This window comes from Columba livia, chromosome 20 (assembly GCF_036013475.1).
Source record: "Columba livia isolate bColLiv1 breed racing homer chromosome 20, bColLiv1.pat.W.v2, whole genome shotgun sequence".
Classification (NCBI taxonomy): domain Eukaryota; kingdom Metazoa; phylum Chordata; class Aves; order Columbiformes; family Columbidae; genus Columba; species Columba livia.
In genome coordinates this window covers 6,050,909-6,067,985 of record NC_088621.1, presented here as the reverse complement: position 1 = coordinate 6,067,985, position 17,077 = coordinate 6,050,909, and the positions used below count along the sequence as shown (strand labels likewise).

The following is a 17,077-nucleotide window of genomic DNA, read 5'->3' as shown; positions in this document are numbered from 1 at the left end:
CTGAGTGGGGGGTTGTTTTGTAAAGCTTGGGAGCGTGCTGATTTAAGGTGTGGGGTTGTTTTTGCCAGACCCCTGGGGAGGGGTAGGTTGCTTGCCTAGTCTTCTGCTCTGCTGAGCTTGTGGCTGGTGCTGGCTGTTGCCAGACAGGGACCCCCTGTGTCCCAGCCCTCATCTGCTCTGCATCCGCGTGGTCTGGACCACAGATGAACACAGGTTTAGGAAAAGCTGGACTTGATTTCTCCTCTCTTCCACAGCTTCAAATTGGGCAAAGATCAAACCTAGGTGCTGCAGCTAGCTGGAGGTTCATCCCAGCACATGAACCTACCCATGCTCTGGCTCCACATCCAGCCCCGAGAGATGGAACTCACAGTGAGGATACATCCTGACGTGGCCACCGTGTGTGTCCCGCTCTGCGATAGCTGGGGTGAATTAGTGATGCTCAGCAGGCCTGGGAGAACAAGAGGGATCCATTCTCAGAGCTACGCTGGAGCGAGCTGTGTGCAGGGTGAGTCTGTGGGGCAGCTCTCCCAGCCTTTCCCCAGGGCTGGAGATGGGGCTGTGGTGGCCTGAAGATCCCAAGGGGGTTTGTCCCAGTGGCACAGCTACCCCTTGCCCTGAGCTCGGCTCTGTTTCCCTCATTCACAAATGTGTGTGCAAGAGAGGGATGTGGCAGGGAAGGGGCATCGCCCTGCTGGGAAAGGGGGCTGGAGGATGCACAGGGGATCATTCCTCCCGCGCTGGACGGGGAGGGAGGCACCGGGGCTGTGCTCGCACGGGGAGGGTGCCGGGGGAGCCCCCGCCGCCCGGGTGCCGCCGGCGGAGCCCAACCCTCGGCCGGGGCTGGGCCGGGCCGGGGCCGCCCCCGGGGCCGGGCCGGGTTGAGACGAGCCGGGGCCGCGCCGGCCGGTGCCGCTAGGCGCGGAGCGGAGCCGGGATGGCGCTGCGGGCCGCCCTGGCGCTGGGGCTGCTGGCGGCGGCGCAGCCCGGACCGGCCCCGCGGCAGCGGCGGGAGGCGGAGGTACGAGCGGGAGCGGGAGCGGGCGGGCTGGGGCGCAGGAGCTGCCGCGGGCTGTCCTGTGCCCGGCCGGGGGGTGAGTGTGCCGCGGTGTGGCTCTGCTATAGGGATGCGTGTGCCATAGGGGTGTGTGTGTAATAGGCGTCCATGTGTCATAGCTGTGTGTATGCCACAGGTGTGTGTGTGCCATAAGTGTGCCCGCACCATAGCTATGTGTGTGTGACATAGATGTTCCCGTGCCATAGATGCGTGTGTGCCATAGCTGTGCCTGTGCCACAGATGTGTGTGTACCACAAATGTGTGTCTGCCATAGGTGTGCCCACACCGTAGCTGTGTGCACGCATGCCCAAGGCACGTTCACACCACAGGTGTGTGTCTGTGGGTGCCCAATGTGTGTGCACCCATGCTGTAGCTGTGAGCCATGGGTGCTCAAGGTGTGTGCATGGCACAGACGTGCACGGCACAGGTGTGTGCCCATGGATGACGAGGATGAGCCCTGCGTGCTGCTGCCATGTGTGTGTGAGCCGCAGCTTCATGACTGTGTGTGCTGGTGGTGTGTCCGTGCCACAGATGTGTGTGGATGGTGCAAGTGTATGGCCATGCCTGCTGGAGATGTGCCTGTGCTGTAGGATTGTGCTTGGAGCACCAAGGTGTGTGCATTCCCATGCATGCTGTATACAGAAATGTGTCCCTAAAGGCGATGTACATCAACAAACCTACCCTTCTATGTATCTCCGACAACAATAAAAGTCCTACACGAGGAAGCCATCCCATCTCACAGCGAATCAGGATGGGACAAAAGCCGTTCTTGCCCCTCCCCTGCCTCTCACCAGGGCTGTCCCCATCGCCTCTGTTTGGGTTTCTTCTGTTTGTCCCCGTATTATTGTCACGACATCCTGCCGTCCGTTTGTGTTTGTTTTGGGAGGACAAGGTGTGAGATTTGGCTGGTGAACAAAGGTTCATGTTGTGGATTTTTTCTTGTTTAGGTATCGGTCTGACATGTGTTTGCACAGATGCTCGATGTTAAAATCCCAGCAAGTCCTGGTGAATTAACTGGGATTTTTCACATCCTTGAAGTTGGAAAGTGCACATAAGTGCTTGGAGGCTTGTTTTAATGTGCAGGCTTCTTATGCTGGGAGAAGCTGTTTCAAAGAGGTGATTTATACTTGCGCTTGCCCCAGTGTGCACAAACCTCATGCCACCTGGAAAAAAAAATCTCCGAAATTTGTAATACTCAGAAAATCAAAAATTCAAAGTTCAGTTTAGAAAGAAAACCAGCTCCTGGGGGGTGAGACCTTCAAAAGGCCTGGTCTGGCTTTTGGTTCCTTACTGGTGACTTCCGAGATATTTTCCCGTGATGCCTCAGAGCAGATCCCAGGATTGTGGCAGATCCCAGCACAGAGGTGCTGGGCAAGTGACTTTCCTGTCTTCCTGCCTCAGTTTCCCCAGTGCCCTGTGCTGTGCTAGCCAGGGCCTTTGGGACAATGTATAAAATGGAAATGCTTGGAAACTGGGGTAAGAAAACTTGTCTAAATAAACCGAGGAGTTAATTTTGCTTTTAAGATGAAGTTGAAATTCTCACATAACATCAAATAGTTCTAGTTACTTGTGGCTTTCAGAGCGCTGCCAGGCTTTGCTCCTAAAGCTTTTTTAATTGCTTTTAAAGCAGTCAACATTAGGGACAATGGGTTGTGTAAACTTAGATGTGAAAGTCTGAGAAAATGCCCAGTTGAGTTGTTTACTGGCTTGTGCCCTTGTTTTCACTGCATTTATATCAATTGCAGCTACATGAAAAAAAAAAAGAAAAATTTTGATATTTAATTTGAAACATTTGTACATTAAATCATTTTGTTATCTGCAGTTCCAGGCAGGAGAAGGTTCGATGCTGGATAGCACGTAGTTTGGCAGAGCTGGCTGGGCTGTGCTCAGGACAGCAGTTGGGTGTGTGGAAATGCCCAAGTCCCCCTGATCCCCAGGAAATTGTGTAAAATCCGTGGCACATGAGACCTCACCCTGCGCTGGGAGTGAGGAGCGTGGCCCAGGGCTGGCCGTGCCAAGGACAAAGGACAATAAGGTCCCTGTGGTGTTTTGCGTGTGAACAGACAGGTCTGAAGAAAAATTGGTTAAAAAACTGAGAAAAGCAAAGATGGAAACGCGGAGCAAGACATTCTCATTTCTGATGTTTATTTTTTTCCCTCCTGCCCTTCTTCTCCCTCTCTTGCAGCGGCACGTGGCCTCTGACTTTTCCACATCAGAAACCCAAGGGCTTGCATTAATCATAGGCTCTATTTATGCTGAGAAATGCTCCCGTGTCCAGATGAGCCCCTTTATGGAGGGGTCAGCCAGTTGTGATGCTGAGGGCGGAGTGAGCAGCTCTGGGTACCACCCAACACATGGTGGGGCTTGGGGGTCAGCTGGGATCCCCACATTTCCCCTCTGATTGAAACAGCAGGAAGAAAAACCTTCTTCCTGGGAAGAATTCCTGCTGTTCAGCCTCAGCAGGGTGATTCAAGGAGTGGGGGAGAGGAAGAGGAGTTTCTCGGGTGCCATCACCCTGGTGAGGCACTGCTGGGCTCTGCGTGGCTGGGGAGAGCATGGAAAACCCCTGAGATCACCACAGAATGTGGCAGGCGGTTCCGAGGCACCCGGCGAACCCCCAGTGTGATTAACATGAGTCACCGCCGCCCGAACAGCCCCGCTTTCTTCCATGCTCTCCCCAAAAACAATCCCCGCTTGTTCCACCCAATAACGCCCACCAGCCAGTGGGGACGTCGCTTTCCCCCATTCCCATCCCCATGGAGGGCCAAGACCAAGCGTTTTGTTTCCTTTCTCTTCTTAGACGTGAAAGCACAACCAGTCTGCGTGACCAAACTGGTTTGTCAGCCGCTCTGGTATTCGCAGGGGAAGGTCTGGCCAAGCGTGGTGTTTTCCCCTGTTTTCCCCAAATGCTTTGGGTCACATTCGGATAGATTTGGTGCATTTCGGTGCTGCTGGGAGTTTTGCAGCTCAGCGCCACCCAGGGCTTGGGGTGCTGGGGCAAAGCTGGGAGCTGGTTTCAAGTGCAGGGGTGAATTGTAGTACTTACTGATGAGATATTCCTGTATTTAACACACAACCAACCGGAGAGATCTGCCAGCCCTGCAGGCAAGCAACACAGAGCCCAGCACGTTTTATGGCTTTTGTTTCCCTCCAAGTGATGCAATATTTATTATTCCTGTTCTGTAGCATCTCTCCTGCCCAGGCAGATGGGGAGGCAGCTCCGGTTCAGCATCCCAAAGATCTGGGTTACCCAAACCAGGAGAGGTTTTAGCTAGACCTGCTGTGCCCCGGCTGTCTGACCCTCCGTCTCAGCTCCAGGAGATTGTGTGAAAACTAAAGAAGTTTAAAAGACGCTGGGCACAGTATTTCCCCAGCTCCACATCTTCAGTGGCAAATAGATAATTTCCAGCTAAAGCAGGTTTTGAGGGGGGGTAGGTGGGAGAGGAGGTTCCTTTAGGACCAGATTAGTCAGAGCAGGGGAGCGTCACAGCAACCAGGCAGGGCCTGGGGTTTTAATCAGCATCTGTCATTAACATACAGAATTAGCTGATGTGGTTTCTGTCTTTTCAGTGGGAGGACAAGCAAGCTCTGTACTTGCTAATCTCCCTTCTTGTGTGTCTCTGTGTGTCTCTATATATAATATTTATATAGATGCTTATACACACACTTAAACAAAAGAGACACAAGGGCTCTGCCTAAGGGCTTGTGACTGCAGGCAGGAATGTGGCTTGGGAGAGTGGAAATAAATGAATGTTTTTAAATGCCTTGACATCTTCTGAAGGCAGTGATGGGCAGGAGGAGCCACTGCTCCTTCTGCAGTTGTGCCAACATGTTCTTGGGGGTCAACTCTCCATGTGTCTGTTCTCTGGGGGGAAACTGAGGCTGAAAAGCCAGAGCTGTGGTTTCCCCCATGTCCATCTCAGTGATGAAATGGTGTAGGATGGAGCCTGGGGCTGAGGACCCACCCGGGCTTGCTTGCTGGGCTGCTGTCATGTCGTGATTGAAAACAAGAAGACCTTGGAGGTGCAGCTTGTGGCCGGCACCCTCTGTAACCGCAGCATGAAACCCTTGTGCAGCCTCCAGCAGGGCGGGATCGCTTCCCTCCGCTGCTGTGGGACGGGGGGGAGAGATGGGGTTTGCATCCAGGCAGAGCAGAAGGGACCACAGTCAACGGGAGCCCAACGTGAGGCTCCTCTGATATTTAACTGGTGGAAAGACGCCAGGAGCTGAGTGTCTGGAGCAGGGGGCAGGCAGGACTGGAGCCGGCTGTCTCTGCTCTCTAATTGTTATCCCATTTTCTAGGTCTAATTGTATTTGCTGTTGGCTGTCTTCCACCTGGGATGCCTGCAGTCGAGGGAAAGGTATTTTTTTGGCTTTAGCTCTCAGAAGATATGATTTCCAGGGTTGTGACCAGCTCCCCACCAGAGCCCTCAGATGGGAAGGGACCCCCCATCTCCCCAGTCCATCCTCCCGCTGTCCCTGCTGCAGCCTCAAAGGTTTTTTCTGCCCCAGCGCCGGCTCCCGGGCAGCTGGACCTTTCCTCTTCTCCCTCCCTTGTGTAGACAGGGAGCCGGGCATATTTCATATTAACTCTCAGCTCTTGGTTTCCTGCTGTTTTTCTTTTCCCATTGTATAGAAAAGAGCATTTCCCCATCTGGGGTAGGAGGGAGGGGGGTTTCCCAGCAGGGCCAGGCTTTGCATTGCAGCCTCTGGAGAGGTTTAATGGGCTGGTTGCAGCTGCCACACAGCCCTGCCAGAGCCTGGCTGGTCTCTGGGGGGTTATACAGGGCACAGGGGGTCTGGTTCAGGCACAGGACACTGTGGCACAGGGCTCTTGGGTTCTTCTCTCACCCTGAAAAGTCCAGGGGACTTCATCTGCTTTGCTGTCTGATAAATAACTTGCACATGGGCGATCAGCACATCCCTCTCCTGCAGCTCTGTGTTTCCAGGACTGGCATCACCTGGTACTCACAATAACTGTGTCTAGAACCTGTCATAACGTTTCTCTGAGTGGTTTTGCAGCTGGAGAGCTGGTGCCTGTGTGCAAGAACCTCAACACAACATGGGGCACAAAGTGCTGCTTTGGTTGGATTTTCAAAGCTCAAGGGGATCTGGGCAGGAGACATAAAGCCAGTGGTGTGTGTACATTTTGGTGCTGGTCAAAAGCAGCTGCTGTGATAGTGGTTGCTTTTTTTCATGTACCCTGACTTGTCCAGATGGGGTTTCAAGCCTTTGTGAGATCATGGTGGGGAAAAAAACATTTTCATGCTTTAAGAATGGGATTGTGTTAGGTTACAGGAGAGGAAACAGCTTCAAGTTGTTATGTTTTAGATGCTGAGTGAAGACCAAATGGTGGTAGAAAAAGTTTAAACTGTGCCATGGTTTGAGACCCAGGACTTTCTGCCTGGGTGCTCTGTAGCTCACATTTATCTGCGCTGATGTAAGCGCTGGAGATCATCACCCCGTGTCCATATATGTAGCTGACGAATTTTCTAATTCTCAAGGAGAATGTTATAAAACCAGAACAACTGAGAAAGAGGCCAGATACCTTCTCCTCCCTCAGGGGCACCCAGTCTCCCTGACACCCTGTCCCTGGGAATCTCCCCCCATTCCTGTATCCTTCCCTGTGTGAGCATCCCCAGTCACTGCTGTAATTTGCCTCCTGGTACCCATGTAAAGGGAGGGGTTATCCCAGTGGGGATGGGGAGACGATGTATCCAGGGTATACATTCCATCCCTGGGGCAGAGATGCTGTGGCTTTGCCTGGTAGACAAACCAATGCTCTTGTCTGCTCTTACACCCGATTCATCTTGATTCACGGGGACCGGAGCCTGATGCTGCATAGAGATGCTGCTCCCTCCAGCCCATGTGTTCAGTGGGAAACAGCACCAAATTTTTTGGCTGGGGCTGTGTGAGGAGCATGTCGTGGCAGGAAACCATGCTGGAGGGGGATCTTCCAGGTAGAAGGGGCGTAAAGGAGGAGATAACTCTGTGACTGGAGGGGATGAGGGGTGGGAAGGGGCATGGAGGGCTCACAAAGGGCTGAGCAACAGGCAGAGGGCATGAGGTACCTGCCCTGCCCCCAGGGAGGTGGTGGGTGCAGAGGGTGACGTGTTTGGGGATGACGTAAAGATGACTGTTCACAGCAAGCAAAGGCTTTGCGTGGGAGGAGAGGGAGAGGCCCTGGCGAATCCTGGGGCTGCCAGACCCAGAAACTGCTCCTGCTCCCACCAGGTGACTGGCAAAGTGAAGCCGGCTGGGTGCTCCCACACTGGGAAGGGACAAAGGGACATTGTCACCTCCACGGGACATGGTGGGGGGCTTGAATTGCCCAACAAAGGTGGGCAGACAGGAGCAGCATTGCATGCATGTTAACACTGACCCCCTTCTTCTCCTCACCCAAGATGAGCAAGGAGGGAAGAGGTTTTTAAAACACACATTTTCCAGCACGCAGCAGCCGCACTGCCCCAGGGCCAGCCTGGTGCTCAGCCCGTCCTGGCTTTGGGATGCGGGAAACCGAGCAGCCACTTTCACTTGTTATTCCTCATTCCATTAACTCGGATTCTGTTGCACTAACAGGATGCTGGGCGGCTTGTTTGTCTCCTCCAGACGTCCCCGGCGGCAGGGAAGGTGGGTGGGGAGCAGTCCTGCCACCTCTGCCATTAACCTCTTCGAAAGCTGGGAGCGCAGGCTGGGCAGAGGGAAACGGTTTATTTTCTTTTAACATGCAATTTATATGTTGGAGCAAGTTCAGAGCAACAATCTCCGTCCATGTAAATGGCCGATAAGAAGAAGAATGGTTTGGCAGGGTGGATTGCCCCCGGAGTCTCTTCGCTTTGCAGCAGCACATCCTGCGTGGGGCTGGGGGAGGCTGCAGGCTGACTCCATCTCACCCCACCCTCCTCATGTCCACAGCAGTTTAGCCTTTATTTTAATCATTGCTTTGAGCAGAGGGGATTAGAGCTGTGGGTTTGGTAGCCTTTAGCTGCGGATGACATGGCAGCAGGGGTTATTTTTTGATCTGTTAATGGCAATGTTTCCTCCTACGCCTGCATCATATCATGGCCAAAAATGATGGGGAGGAGACACATAAACCTGTCTGAGCACAGGAGGGGCAGCTGCTTGGGGTGCAGAGGTCTCAGAAAAAAAATAACTGGGCATTTCTGCACAGCACAGTGTTTGCAGCACTGTTTCCCTTCGAATCTCTCTTTTTCCCCCCTGCTCCCAAGCCAACATGTGCAAATGTCCGCCTGCGCTCTGAGCTGCACCTCTCCCATCTCTCTTCTTGCAGCTGTTCCTGGAGAAATACGGCTACTTCAGTGAGCCAGGGCCCGGCACGCACAGCCCCGCCGAGTTCATGGAGGCGGTGAGGTAGGAGCCTTTTATTTAAAACCACAGCACAAATGCAGCAGCTCCGGCTGCAGGGGAGATGCCGGGTCTTTTCGCAGCTGGGGTGTATTTTTGCAGCCGGGAGCCCTCTCTTGCATGATCCGATGATAAAGCACAACCAATCCTTTTTGGAAACGCTGGTCCATACCCAGCTCCTGCAGCTGGATGCCAGCTGCTGGCAGCCCAGCTCCTCTCTGCACTGCTTTATTTGCCTTTTATGGCCCGGTGCTCCCCTTATAATAATATCTGTAGCGAGGCCAAGGTTGGGGATGGCTGGGAGATGTCAGGCGGCTGAGCTGACAGCCGCTGCCCGGACTTCTGTTGAGATCACAATTGGCTCCGGGAGCATCCCTGGCCTGACCCGGTGCAAAGTCAAGTGCAAAGTCAAACAACTGGGGTTAAAAACAAGAAAGGGTGTTTTTTAGGCTCCCCTGTCTGCTTTTGCCCTGCTAAGAGATGGCCCACTGGTCAGATATTGTTGCAGAAGCAAATCCTTCTTGTTCTATCACCTAGATGCATTCCTGATGATGGGACATGAAGCGTGCTGGGTGAAGCCCTGGCTCAGCTCAAACACCCGGCGCAAATGCAACCAAAACCCCCGGGTGATGGATCTGAGTGTGGGTGCTGACATCTCCCTTCCTTTTCCAGGGACTTCCAGCGGGTGACCCACCTCCCGCTCAGCGGGGTCCTGGATGCCCCCACGCTCCATCAGATGGCCCTGCCACGGTGTGGCACAAGCGATGGGGAGAGCCGCGGTGCCTGGGCACGCCGGGCATCTACCGCCCGGCGCCGGCGACAAACCACGCCACATGGTGAGCACTGACGCCAAAACCCCATGGGGTTTGGGGCTCTGGAGTGCTGAGAGTCCAGCTCTGCTACCCTGGCTCCTGGAGATGCCGCTGTGGGTGAGAGGTACAGCCCGGCGGCATAGCGTCCATCCCACCATCTGCCTGGACTTTGCACCACTTTGTTTTTAAACCTCTTTATTTTTAGTTGTTCTGCATGGCTTGGTGTCAGCAAGGATTAGAGAGATTCAACTCCCACCCGTGGGGAAATTTGGCCCTCCGGGGTGGTTTTACTGCTGTCAAGGGAGCCGGGACATCTCCCGAGGGGCTGTCAGGTCACTGTGGCCCTGGGCACAGCCGTGGTGGTGTGATCTAGAGGGCAGGGGCTGGCATGTGGTGAAGTCATGCCCAGGCTCTGCGGAGCTTTGAGTCTTCTAAGTGTGTTAATCACCCAGCACTAACCACAAAACCTGCTGATGCTGGACCGCCCAGCCACAGGGAGTTGTTTCACCCACGTTAAGAGGTTTAACTCTGCTCCGAGCAACATCTCTTGCTCCTCTGTATCCAGGATTGGGCCTCTTGTCTCTCACAAGCTGCCTTCTGGGCTTACAGATGAGTAACTGGATTCCTAGAGAGCAAGAGGGCTGGGACCAGCTGCACTTAGGACATGGGAAAAATGAAGAGATGAGATTAAGAAAGGGCTCTGTGCCGTGTCAGGCTGTCTCTGCATCTGGCAGGGCTGGCAATGGACGGCCCCAGGAGACAACCCCATCCTCCTCCTCCTGCCTCTGGCTTTCCTGCCAAAGCCCTGATGTGCATCATTGCCCTTGCAGGCACCATCCTGGGCAGAGGGTCTCATGCGTCCCGGGTTGGGGGGCAGAGCCAGGGGGGCACATGCAGCAGGAGATGGGCAAACAGCAGCAGCCTGTGCCCTGCGGCTCGTGGGGCTCATTTTTGGGGATTGTGGTCTGTGGGTGGGTGGCAAGAGATGCCCAGCAGCCCTGAGCCCAGGTGCGGAAGGGCTCTGTGTGGCACTGGCTGTTGCTCCACTGGGCTGGTGCTGGCGGATGCCCCATGGCAGTGAGCTGGGGAGCAGCCGGGGTGGGAGCAGGGACATATTGGTTCCTGCAGGGCTGGTGGCACCGGCCAGGAAGGCCAGAGCCTTTGTGCTACATTGGCTGTTTTTCCTACTTGAAGCAGGAAGCCGCTGCAGCTGAGCCAGCAAAGTGCTTTGTTATTATCCACCCAGCAGTATCTTTGCTGGGCAGCCGCCGTGTCCATCGTCCCACCAGCTTTGGAGAACACTTGCACCCCAGTGCGAGGAGTGGCAATAGCCAACCCTGGCTGAGCTTTGCCTCCTGGCTGCGTTATCCCGGCAGCAGTGGCCAGTGTGGGGCTGGGGAGGGCATCTGTCCCCCGTGCTATTCCCGGGATTGGGCCCAGCCTAGCGGTGCAGGTGGAGTCCCTGTGTGGGATGGGGTCCAGTGTATCTGCCTCTCTCTGTGCCTCTAAACAAACTGCCACTCTGCAGTTGGAAACCATGTCTTTCTGCTCTCTGGGAGGGTTTTGGGACAGGTGCTGTTTGCCTCTGGAAAGGGACTGGGTTTGGAAATCAGGGTCTGCAGCAAAGGGCACTGGGAAGAGGACTTTCTTCTAGCTGCCTTGCTGCGCTTTATGGAGCAGATGGCCTGTGGGGCAGCAGTGTCCTGGGTTTCCCCTCAGGGAACTCCCTGCCTGCAATTGTCCTGGGCTCAACGGCTGCGTGTGGCACCCAGCCAGCCTTCCTCTCCCTGGGAGCCAGTTCCCTTTGCCCAGCCCTGCCCATGGGTGCCATCTGTCCTTGTCTCCTGGAGATGCTCTGCCTCTTTGCAGGGAAGGGCAGGATGCTGGGGCTTTCTCTCAGGGCTGCAGCCATCCAGTCCCTGCCGTGGGCTGCTCAGAATCCAGTGTGGAGGGAAGCAGAGCTGATGGGGCTTGTCCCCATGGCCAGGGTGGGTGAGCTGGGGTGGGATGTCAGCCAGCTTTGCCGAGTGGCTTGGCGCAGACCCACAGCAGCAAGTCCCGGCGTGCTGCCGGCTCTGTTCCCCCTGTTTCCCTGCACATCTGGAGCAGATGCAGCCGCTGGAGGTCTGTCCCCGCTCCCACGCCTCGGCAGCGGCTCGGGCACCTGCATCTTCCCAGTGTGGTCCCATGGCTACTCTCCTGGTCCTGGACACCCCCAGCCAGATGTAACTGGGGGGCCCCGGGGTCTCCACAGCTGCTGAGGGGGCTGGAGGAGGAGGAGGGAGCTGTGATGCTGTGTGACGGCTGTGGGAACACACATCTTTGCACCCCTGCATGGCGGGAGGAGGATGAGGAGCCTAAGGGGATCTCATGGGCTTGTCCTCTTCATCGCTGTCCCTGTGTGCCCCAGTGGCATCGGGGCTGTGTCTCCCCTGAAAGGACAGAGGAAATAATGGGCAATAAGATCCTTGGTGATGGTAAAATGATGCTTTAAAAATCATAGAATCATAGAATGCTAGGGATTGGAAGGGACCTTGAAAGATCATCTAGTTCAGTCCCAATGAATGGTGATCAGTGGTTTGTCCCCACTGGGTTATCCCCAGCTGGGCATCCAGGCAACATCTTCTCAGGTCCTGCTGCCAGTGGAGGCTGCCAAGGCTGCTGATGGACTTTCAGCTTCAGCTTGGGAAAGCCATGGCTTTTCCCAGCTCTGGGAGGCTCTCTTCCTCACAAGCAGCCCTGGGGTGGAAGAACAAGCCCAAGTGCCCGTCGTCATGCTGAAATTGTCCCTCTTGCAGGTGGGAGGTGGTACAAACGGCACCTGACCTACCGGGTGGTGAACTGGCCGTCCTACCTGCCACAGCACGAGGTGCGCCTGGCCGTGAAAGCTGCCTTCGAGCTCTGGAGCAACGTGTCCTCGCTGGTGTTCTGGGAAGCACGGGACGGCCCAGCCGACATCCGCCTGACCTTCTTTCATGGGGACCACAACGATGGACTCAACAATGCTTTTGATGGACCAGGTGCTGGTCGCTTCCACCTCGTCAGCTTCTCTTTTACAATGTGGGCTCATCCCTGGCAGGGAGGATGGCTGGGGCAGTGATGGGCTGGGGGTGACGGAGGCAAAGCTCTGCCCCTGCAGTCCCTCTAACCAAGGACACCTCCCAGTTTGCACCAGTTTGCTTTCTGATTTGGGGTCCTCACTCCCAACTCTGCAACCTGGGTCTGCCAGCAAGGCGGTTGAGATGCTTATAATAGGATCAGGCTGCTGACTTTCAAGAAGCTCTCCCCACCCTGATAGCATCCCCCAAACCTGAGCTTATTCCTTCCAGATACGCTTTGCCTTTTTAACATCAAACAAGCCTAGGTTTTCTCTCTTCTTGAGCCTTTGCCTGGCATGTGTCACTGTGGTGGCTTTGATGTTCTCTGCTGCCCCATGGTCCCTGACAGCTCTCGTGTTCCCAGGAGGTGCCCTGGCTCACGCCTTCTTCCCCCGGCGCGGAGAAGCCCATTTTGACAGTGCTGAGCGCTGGTCCCTGCACAGCGGCAAAGGGCGAAACCTATTCGTCGTGGTGGCACATGAGATCGGCCACACGCTGGGGCTGGAGCACTCCCCCGTCAAGAGCGCCCTGATGTCTCCTTACTACAAGAAGCTCAGCAAGGATTTTGTCCTCAGCTGGGATGACATTTTGGCTGTCCAGAACTTGTATGGTGAGTCTGTTTTCCCCAAGCATTCCTTGGTTTCTCCGGTGTTGTTTGCTGGGGTGGGGAGCGAGGAGGAGGTCTCTGCAAGGGGAAAGGACCACATGCAAGGGCCATGGTGGGGATGGGCCCCATTGCGTTGCAGTTGGTGAAGAAAATGTGGTGGAGCATGTGGGATGGGTACCAGGTCCTCCAGGATGGGGGCGATTGGACTTGCTGCCTGCTTGTTGGCAACTAGAGAAATACTGGTGCATGTTTTTGGGGGTACCAAGGGGTCTTTGCCAGCACCATATAGAACAGGACAGGAACCAGACAGTGGCACAAGGAGTGTTTGGAGCCCTGGGATGGATGCCCAGCCCTGCACTCACACAGTGCTCTGGGGAAAGCTGTTTTCCTTCTCCACGACTCACCAATCCCTGCTCCATCCCAGGGAAGCCTTCCAAGGGCTCGGCCATCCAGCTCCCGGGAAAGGTCTTCACCCACTTCCAGGACTGGAGTGTGGACCTTTACGGTGGGGACCGGCAGCAGAAGAGCCTCAGCGCCTATTACTGCCACTCCTTCTTTGATGCCATAACCACTGGTGGGTGTCTGTTTGTGCAGCCCTCCCCCAAAACATGCACCTCACAGCTCACCCCAGTGCTGCAGGCCTTGTTCTGCTCTGATAAACTCCAGCGGTGGGAAAGGTGGGTTTGGCGGGTCCACAGCCCCATATGCGCTCCTGGGGCTGGTGGCGTTACTGATGCACATCGCTGTTGCTGAGTGCAGCATCTTGAGGACACAGCAATGGCTTGGTGTGTTGGGAAAGGGGAAAACATCCTAACACTTGGGCTGTGGTAAGGCTTATTTGCTGCAGGAGCTCAAATGTGGAAGACAAGCCTTGAGAGGGAGCTGTGGTCAGCTTTATCCTCTCCAGGCTGGAGCGGAGGGGATTATGAAAGCCGAGCAGAAGGGAACCTCCAAAACCAGAGCATCCCTGAAGCACCGAGTAGCTGTGTGGGGAGGAGAGGTGACCAGGCAGCCATCGCTGGGAGGTGGGATGAGGTTTCTCACCTGGGACCCCCTCAATCCTCCATCTGCCCCACAGATGCAGATCACAACCTCTACATCTTCAAGGGCAGCCACTACTGGGTGGTGACAGCAAGCGGCAATGCCAGCAACCCGCAGCCTCTGCAGCCACGCTGGCCTGGGCTCCCCCCCAGCATCGACGCCTGCACCTGGTCCCAGCTCAGTGGCAAATTTTACTTCTTCAAAGGTAGGTGAGGTGTGGGCAGGAGAGCAGCTCCAGCCTGCTGGTCTGCCCTGGAGCACCTTCTCTTGCCCCTGTCCCCACCTACTGGTCCCCTCTCAGTGCAGAGCTGGGGCATCACTGGGTGCCAAGTGTGCAGAAACCCACAGGAGCCCTGAGCTCACTGCTTGCCACAGATTAACCATATGGCCTTGGGCATATCACCCCCTTGTGCCTCAGTTAACCCATTCAGGAGAGCAGTGCTCACCTGTGTTTGAAAATAAAACCAAATGCATCAAACCCTTTTGGGGTCCCTGGGAGAAAACGCTCCCTGGGGACATGTGGCCGCAGGGGAGCTGAGGACTCTGGCACTTTCACGCTGCATGCGGTTCCCTGTGCCGTGCCAGGGGCTGAGCTGCCACAGGGAGCTGAAATGCCATCCGCAAGCTGCCCGGTGACACGCTGCGTCCGGATGGGTATAGGAAGGTCAAACCAGGCAGCCCGGCTGCCAGGGTCAGCCCCAGCTTTTAATGGAAACCAGTCACCAGCTGGTCAGAAAGGGGCTTTGTTGCTGTGGCTGGGTGGGAGCCAAAAGCCCCTTTCCCTTCCACAGCCCTTGACTGCTCCCTCCCTCTCCAGGGCTGGGTGAGGCCACGGCTTGTGAGCAGAAAAGGGCTTTTGTCTGCCTGATTCACAGGGACAGGGCTCTGCAGGGACAGCTGAGCACTCAGCCCCGACTGCAATTCCTGCTGCTACAGTTCTGGTCTCTGTTGTCCCAGCCCTGGAGGGGTCTGTGTCCGTCTGTCCCGCTCACTGTGCAGGAGCAGAGGGATGTTTGCAAGGAAGCAGCATGGGCTGACAGATGGCATGGTGACCTGGCTCTGTGCATGGCGGTCCCTTTCCCTGCCTTCAAGCCCCTGAGCTACCGTGCCTCAGTTTCCCCAGCCAGCCTGCTCTATGGGGCAGCCCTGCGGTGGTGTCAGTTGGGTCACCAGCGGGATGAACGTCACAGATCAGTCTCTGGAGCTGGAAAGCTGGCCCCAGGGCTGAGTCCTTCACATCTCCTGGAGCTCGTCCTACCTTGGGACTCTGACCCCTCTCCCTGGCTCCTCCCAGGTGGCCGGTGCTGGCGCTACGTGGGCTCCACCTTGGAGGCAGGTTTCCCCCAGAAATGCAGCACCCGAGGCCTCCCACGCCACCCCGACACGGCGCTCTACTTCCAGCAGCTCCAGCGCCTGGTCCTCTTCAAAGGAGCCAAATACTTCGTGGTGAGCGAGGAGACCCTCGGCGTGGAGCCTTATTACCCCCGCAGCCTGTGGGACTGGGAGGGTTTGCCCCCCGGCACAGCGGGTGCCCTTACCCACCGCGACGGCTTCATCTACTTCTTTCGGGATGACCAGTACTGGCAATTTGACCGGGTGAAGCTACAAGTGGTGGCCACTGGCAAATGGGCCACCCAGCTACCCTGGATGGGCTGCTGGGATGCCAACAGTGGGCAGGTCCTCTTCTGAGCAGAGTGTACTGGGACAAAACTGGGGGGGGCTGACCCCCACCTTGCTCACTGCTGTCTGGGTCCCTCTTTATGTGACTCTGGATTCCTGTCTGGGGATGGCTGAGCAGGGGCTGGCAGGTCGGGGATGCCTGTGGATGATTGGAGCCATGCCCCAGGATGCAGCCAGGACAGGGCAACCATCAGCTCAGGCGAGTCTGCCACGGCCAGGTGGGCTGAAAGCTTTGGGAGACCTTTTTCTTATCAAAAAAGACCACAAAAGAAGGTATAAGCCATGGAGACTGCAAACACACCATTTCTGTTTGTGTTCAGGATATCGTTACGCATTTATTTTCAAACTGGGACTGGGGTTTGTTGATATTTCAGCTGTCGTTTTCCCATGACCAGCCAGAGAAGTGCCTCACCATTGCCTGGTTTGGAGCTCGGGTGCTTTTAAATAAGAGACTGAGAATGTTTCCTTGTTAAAACAAAAAGAAAGAGACATTTGGACAAAAATACAGGTCCATGTTGAGCTTTGCCCCCTCTGTGTTGGCAGAGCCCCACTCCTGCCTCATCCCATCCCTTGCCCTGGGGATGGAGGTCGCACCTGGGTGGGGAACAGGTGCTTTGCTGGGCTTGCTGGAGACACCCACACCACAGGATTTTTTGGGTAGAAAACAGAGGGTTTTGGTGTAGGAGGCTCTTTGGGGTGAAACGAGGTGGGAGGTGGAGCTAAGCTGCTGCCAATGTCGCTATGCAGAAGCATTGCAGCTCGGCTTTGCGATGAGTCAGGGGATTCTCCAGTGTCTACTAAGGGTTGTGCTCACCTCACAGCCATTGTGTACAGAGAAAGGGTCTGTCCTCTGCTCTGCCTCTGCCAGAGGCAGGATCAACATATTTTTGAGTCCTGTGCCCCTCTGCCACAGTTGGATGAACAGGGTTGAAATATTACTGGGGAAGGAGGGGAAGAAGAGTGGGTGAGCAGGACAGACGGACGTGTCTGTGCATGCAGGCTTATGAGGACAACTCAGCTGCATGATCCTCATTCCTTTCTCAAAGCAGACTCCCCACCTGGAAACACCGCTGGCTCCTGTGCACCAAGTCACGGCTGCAAAGGGCTTTTGGTGCTGCCAGGTGCCAACTGAGATGTGGATTTGGCAGGATGGGAGTTAACGTGGGCAGTTCTGTCCGTTCTCTGTAATATTTGTGAGTGAGCCCTTTCTGCACAGACACGGGGACTCATCTGCTCATGGCTTAAAATCTCAGGGGACTTTCAATGTTGCCAAAGAAACGGGGCTGTTTCATTTTTATTTTGAATTGAATGATAATAAGGCAACACTGCTTGCAGGGGGTCCCAAGGGCTTGGAGACCTGATGGCAAATAAAATGAACCTCTGAATATGTGATTTTGGGCTTTCTGCTTGTTTTCATGTC

The 17,077-nt window shown here is 55.4% G+C and overlaps 1 protein-coding gene across 3 annotated transcripts; it reads left to right on the top strand.

Annotated features, from left to right (window-relative positions):
- The first annotated feature begins 132 nt into the window (after window positions 1-132).
- On the top strand, window positions 133-17,049 carry MMP28 (matrix metallopeptidase 28). Of its 3 annotated transcripts, none has more exons than XM_021287039.2 (8): window positions 133-505; window positions 8,346-8,425; window positions 9,092-9,255; window positions 12,030-12,251; window positions 12,694-12,939; window positions 13,361-13,510; window positions 14,015-14,182; window positions 15,272-17,049. In XM_021287039.2, the coding sequence occupies exons 2-8, from the start codon at window positions 8,412-8,414 to the stop codon at window positions 15,664-15,666; spliced, it is 1,359 nt and encodes a 452-aa protein (XP_021142714.1). In that variant the 5' UTR covers window positions 133-505; window positions 8,346-8,411; the 3' UTR covers window positions 15,667-17,049. The 3 variants fall into 3 exon arrangements, with proteins under 3 accessions (XP_021142714.1, XP_064892538.1, XP_064892539.1); XM_065036466.1 differs by lacking the exon at window positions 133-505 and adding an exon at window positions 860-1,018; XM_065036467.1 differs by lacking the exons at window positions 133-505; window positions 13,361-13,510 and adding an exon at window positions 860-1,018.
- Window positions 17,050-17,077: the final 28 nt, after the last annotated feature.